The sequence below is a fragment of the Phalaenopsis equestris genome, unplaced genomic scaffold (assembly GCF_001263595.1).
Source record: "Phalaenopsis equestris unplaced genomic scaffold, ASM126359v1 Scaffold000221, whole genome shotgun sequence".
Taxonomy (NCBI): Eukaryota; Viridiplantae; Streptophyta; class Magnoliopsida; order Asparagales; family Orchidaceae; genus Phalaenopsis; species Phalaenopsis equestris.
Window position 1 is genome coordinate 347770 of NW_018164663.1, and position 6244 is coordinate 354013.

General features: G+C 37.9%; 1 protein-coding gene across 1 annotated transcript in view; it reads left to right on the forward strand.

The window, feature by feature from the left end:
* Window positions 1–5769, forward strand: part of LOC110023175 (homeobox-leucine zipper protein HOX32-like) — a 16314-nt gene extending 10545 nt beyond the window's left edge. Inside the window, 13 exon segments of the mRNA XM_020722449.1 lie at window positions 1165–1280; window positions 1387–1477; window positions 1573–1668; window positions 1751–1864; window positions 1940–2023; window positions 2120–2275; window positions 2357–2431; window positions 2523–2629; window positions 2711–2897; window positions 4128–4319; window positions 4401–4475; window positions 4570–4704; window positions 5389–5769. Coding sequence (XP_020578108.1) covers window positions 1165–1280; window positions 1387–1477; window positions 1573–1668; window positions 1751–1864; window positions 1940–2023; window positions 2120–2275; window positions 2357–2431; window positions 2523–2629; window positions 2711–2897; window positions 4128–4319; window positions 4401–4475; window positions 4570–4704; window positions 5389–5769 — 1809 coding nt within the window.
* The last annotated feature ends 475 nt before the right edge of the window (window positions 5770–6244 follow it).

A 6244-nucleotide genomic window follows, 5' to 3' on the forward strand; every position in this document is an offset into this window, starting at 1 on the left:
CGATGCAACTAAGGTTGTATCCCAAAGTGGTGGTGAATAGTTAGATGGATTGGAAGGGAGGTGACTGGTTGTCAAAGGGGTGGTGCACAGTTAGATCGATTGGAAGGGAGGCGGCCGGTTGTAGGAGGGAAGGTGGAAGGTTGCGATGGAACAATAGGTGGTGTTAAGAGTGTGCTGCAGTGGCCCTACAGATAGGGAATAAAGCAAGGATTTCAAGGTGGCATGCAGTTGGAAGAGATGTTGGTGAAGCTTGGGTAGCCTGCGTTTAGGATGGCCAGAGAAAGGAAGGTGGCCAGCGTTTTGATGACTATCTGGAGCTGGATGGAAGGGTGTCGGTTACTAGGTTGGCATGTGGAAGAAAGGGAAACCGATGGGTGGAATTAGAGAAGGACAACGAGGGTTGTTCAAGGGTCCCTGTAGCGACGAGTGGAGACGTCGTAGTGAAGGGAGAATGCGGGGGAAGGAAAGCGAAGGATAATCACTACTTCGGAATGAGATATAGTTGGAGCATCACTTGCCCTTGATACAACCTTAAGTGAGAAGATAGGAGACACCGACGACTGTCCCAATAGAAAACATATGACAACTAAAAATCTAAAATACATAAAGAAAATATATAAGCCCTAGATTATTAGGATTGGGCCCACTGTTGAAAGGAGGCGCCAAACCCATCGGAGAGAGTCAACCGACTCTTCCCCTACCTGGACCGTCCAATAGCTGAAACGTGGGAGGGGGATCTTGCCCCCCCGTGCCCACATCAATGAGCTTGCATTTTTGTTTTTCCCTTGCGCCTTATTTGCATTAAGTTTTTCCTATAAAAGATAACACTTGAAGTTCATTAACAATATTGAATCAAATACAAGTTTTGGGTTTTGTCATTTATCTGCCTATTGTGGTTCAGGTTGCATTTGTAGCTTGCAACTAGTAGAACTTCTTGGAAGCTCTATTTTTCCGCTTATTTGTCATTAGTGAAGATAATCACACATAATTGCTGCAGAGATCAAGCTCTTAAACTCATCTCTTTTTTCTCTCTATTTTTTATGTTCCTGTCTTGGTAGAAAGGGGAGTTTAATCTTTATGATCAAATCCAATGCCTTTGCTAATCACTGTTATTTCTTTTCATGCTTGTTATACTGTTTTATTGATTGCAATATTTACTTCCAGGCATCTGCGGCAACTACAGACAATAGCTGCGAATCTGTAGTGACTAGTGGTCAACACCAACAGCAGCACAATGCCAAATTGCAGCACTTCCAAAGGGATGCTAACAACCCAGCAGGGTAATTGTTGTTTATATCACATCCACCAATGCGTGTTACTGTCCATTTTTATGCCATACAAATTTCAATATAGCATTGGAATGTTCTTATGTCTTTGTTCCTTCAGTCTACTCGCCATAGCTGAGGAGACCCTGTCAGAGTTCCTCTCAAAGGCCACTGGAACTTCTGTTGAATGGGTTCAGCTTGTTGGAATGAAGGTAATTCCATAGCTGAACTTGCCATTGATGATTCTGATGGAGTCTAAGGTTGTATCTGGCATTATAATTTCATTTACTTACCATGTAATATGTAGCCTGGTCCGGATTCCATTGGAATCGTTGCTGTTTCGCACAATTGCAGTGGTGTGGCAGCACGAGCTTGCGGTCTTGTGAGCTTAGAGCCCACAAAGGTTAGTTCAACTTTAAGAATAAAATGCTGTTTATACCATGCTTTTAGTTAATCTATTTCTATAACATCTTTCATAAGTTTAGGTTGCAGAGATTCTCAAAGCTCGTCAATCTTGGTATCGCGATTGCCGGTGCCTAAATATTGCAACTGTAATCCCTGCCGGAAATGGAGGGAATATTGAGCTTATATATATGCAGGTCAGTCCATTTAATTTTGATTATTAGATTGTGTTGTTAGGGGTAAGTGTCATGACACATAATTATTCACAACAGACCTATGCACCTACAACCCTAGCAGCAGCTCGGGACTTTTGGAACCTTAGATACACCACAGGGCTTGAAGATGGGAGTCTTGTGGTAAATTAATTCTCACCATTGTCATAATTTCTTATTTATTATGTGTATTTTGTTCTTTTCTTCTTCATTCAATAATTTTTCATATGATCTTTGTAGATCTGTGAGAGGTCATTGACCTCTTCAACTGGTGGCCCTCTCGGGCCACCTGCTCCGAACTTTGTTAGGGCTGAAATGCTTCCGAGTGGGTATCTTATTAGACCATGCGATGGCGGGGGCTCAATGATTCATATTGTTGATCATGTTGATTTGGATGTATGTTCTTCTATGATTTTAATCGTTTTGTAAGGTTATATTCCATTCAAACTATTTTAATTTGATCTTTTTACAATGTAGGCGAGGAGTGTGCCTGAGGTTCTAAGGCCATTGTATGAATCGCCAAAGATTGTGGCATATAAGATGACCATTGCTGTATGTCATGAAGCACTAACTTCCTTCCATCTCAGCTTTGAAGATAATGACTTCCCTTTTCTTTTTTATTTTGTTGTAATATTTTTTATAGGCATTGCGTCATTTGAGGCAGATCGCGCATGAGATGAGTGGGGAAGTTGTTTATAGCGGCGGTCGTCAACCTGCTGTCTTACGGACTTTTAGTCAGAGGTTGAGCAGGTAAAATTGTTAGTTTGAATGATATTCATTGATTTTTTTTTTAAATTTAATTAACATGCGATTATTACAAATGGATTACAGAGGCTTTAATGATGCTATTAATGGATTCATGGATGATGGCTGGTCCTTGATGAGTAGTGATGGCGGGGATGATGTGACCATTACTATCAATTCTTCCCCAAGTAAACTTTTGGGTTCTGTTAATTCATCCCCATCTTTTGCCTTTGGTGGTGGTATTCTATGTGCAAAGGCTTCCATGTTGCTCCAGGTTTGCATTTTTGTTTCTTTTTTATATAGTTTTGTCATATGCAGTTCCAGAACTGTTGAATTTTAAATAGTGTTATGTTGTAACATCCATCTGTCTTGGAACCATATGCACTTGATTCAATATGGAAGCATGAATATTTGATGTTTGAACCAATGCATGATGACACATATCTCTTTTTACTTATTTATCCGTGGATGCATAAGGCTTTATCCGCAACGGATATCATTTAATTTAACCCTATGTTTCTATGATGAAGAAAATCACAATAACAAAAGAAAATTCGAGGAGTTTTAGTAGTTTGATTTACATCATATTTACTTCTGCAATGTATTCCTTTAACTAATTTGCAATTTTGCTTCACTTATTTAGATATGTGTGCTTTGTGCTAAAAAAAATATCTGAAATTTATGTGGTTGGCCCATTCAAATCTAACATGATAAACACAAAACTAATGACATAAGTTAAAACATCACCAATGTTTTAGGATTTATGTAGTTTTGTTGCAACAAGCTTATGTCTGTAGGAGAGGAGAGAGGATCAGGTTCACCATCGAGAAGCCATTCAAGCCTACAATTAAAATGGGGAAAAAATAGCTCTTCTCCAAATCAAGTAAACTAATCGAAAGGCAAATGAAATATCTTAGATTTTTCAAAACAAGCCAAAGAGAAAATGGCATGATAGATATATTTAACAAATTACTTAACTATCACACATCTTTTTGGAATTGAATCAAAATTTCTTGCTCGACCACCCTCTACTTTTTGCTCTTCAAGGTGTCTAAAATTCATTAACTTTTAACGCTTTTTTAATTAATATGTCTCTCGTGTTCACTCCGAAGGCTCTGCCAAAAAGTCCAGACTCCTAACTGTAATGAAGCTGGTGAAATAGAAGGATTCAGAGGCTAAAATCCATAGACTCCTAACTGTAATGAAGCTCAAGCTGTTGTCAGCGCAAAAGCCCATTTATTTGCACCCAAATTTTAAGAAATTTTTTTTAAGGCCGAAAGCATTCCGTGGAGTTATTGATAGAGATTTATGTAGTTGAGTTCAAAACTAAATGTAATTTAACTTTGACTTGCTTTTATCCTAAATTACAGATGATTTTAATAAATTTCATGCTTTTACCCCAAATAATAATTAATAATATACTATCAGCCTAATGAATCTCATAATTTTAAATTTTCAGTTATAAGTCAAATCTAATATTATGTTTTCATGCCTTCCATTGCAGAATGTTCCACCCGCCTTACTGGTTCGTTTTCTGAGGGAACACCGCTCTGAGTGGGCAGACTTTGGAGCCGATGCATATTCTACCGCAACACTGAGAGCCAGCTCCTATCCCATCCTAGGTGTGAGAGCTGGTGGAAGCTTTCATGGCGGTCAGGTTATTCTGCCTCTTGCACAAACTGTGGAAAATGAAGAGGTAATTAAGGCTCTTTCATGGGTACAATGCACCATTTTTTTCATTAAACATTAGATATTCTTACCATTTATTGAATTCCAGTTCTTGGAGGTTATAAGACTGGAAGGCCATGGTTTTAGCCAGGATGATGTAGCTAGGGACATGTATCTATTGCAGGTATATGTTTCATTGATAGTTCCATTTTTTTTTAATAAATTGATGTTGGATTTGTGGCATAATTTGATCTTACTTGTCTTCTTAATTTGTGCAGCTATGCAGTGGAGTTGATGAGAATGCTGTTGGAGCATGTTCTCAGCTTGTGTTTGCACCAATTGATGAATCTTTTGCCGATGACGCCCCTTTACTTCCCTCGGGGTTTCGCGTGACCCTGCTCGAATCTAAAACAGTTGGGTGATACTTCAACCCTAATTTTGCTATAACCTTTCATGTCTATTCACCTATGATATGAATTTTTAAAGTTTTTTTAAAGTAGTAATAACTTGTTTCCATGTAATTCTATAGTGTTCATCATTATAATCATGACCATATCCCAAGCATTTATTATTTGTGGTGCTTTATGAGTTCCTATTCTTTTTTCATCTTTGATGGCGCTACATCAGTTATGATAACTGTTCTATGCATATTACGTTATAAAATGTTAATATTGCAATATAGTTGTCAAATTTAGATTTTTTTGTATTATTTTATATGATAAAAATCATTTTTTTGGAGTTCATTGCATGTAAATGATTAAAATAGTCCCTAGAGTTCATTTATGCTTTTTCAGGTGTTTACTAATCTGAATCAATCTGGTTCTACAGTCAACTTTATCGTTTCTGTTCATAGAAATAGATGAAGTTAAGCTTTTCAGTGGCCTTAAAATTTCCAAAATGTTTTTATGAAAAGTTTCTCCATACTAATTTCCATCTGAAGAAACATTAAAGTTGATGGTAGGGATCAAAATGGTTCGGATTTAGGAGATTTGGGGCTAAATGGAGCTACTTAATAAATCGAGAGATTATTTTGATCATTTACTTGAGATTTATCATATAGCTTTTGATGAGACAAAGCTATCATCTTTTTGTTGCAGGAGGCGAATGTGGCTGCTCGAACACTCGACCTTGCATCTGCACTAGAAGTTGGTTCAGGCGGCGCAACACGTCCATCTCTTGAGGCTGCCTCAAACATGTCTAACCTGAGATCAGTCTTGACAATAGCGTTTCAGTTCACATATGAGAATCATTTCCGTGAAAATATGGCAGCAATGGCTCGACAATATGTGCGCAGCATTGTGACTTCAGTGCAGAGGGTTGCCATGGCCATCTCTCCTTCTCGTGCTGGTTCTCTCGGGGCAAAACATTTGACTGGATCCCCCGAGGGCCTCACTTTGGCACGTTGGATTTCTCGCAGCTACAAGTAAGGATTTTTATTTTATTTTATTTTATTTTATTTTTTGCATGATGAAGCATGATAAGGGAGTGTGTTTGGCTGCAATTGGTATTTAGCATTATTAGGATTTAGTAAATCCATAAATCCATTAAATCCATCATACTCCTGGATTTAGTAAAACCGCCTAATCGAAGGCAAAATTTGAGACTAAATCAAAGAATTCATAAATACATGGAGCTCCTGAATTTAGCTTTTTGGTTGGATTTAGTAAATAAATTTTATTAAAAGTTGCTACTAAACACCGCCTAAAAGTTGTTAAAATACATTCTAGGAACTGATTAGTACCTTCTTCAGGCCCAATTTTTGGATTGAATTAATCTAAATTCTGCAATTATTATGTGCGAAGTAGGGGTGTAAACGAGCCGAACACGAGTGAGCCCAAGCTCAGCTCGTGTTCGACTCGTTTATATTTGAGCTCAAAAAGTATTTTCGTTTTCGGCTTGTTTGCTTAGTGAGCCAAATACGAGCTGTTCACGAACAAATAGTCGTTTTGACAA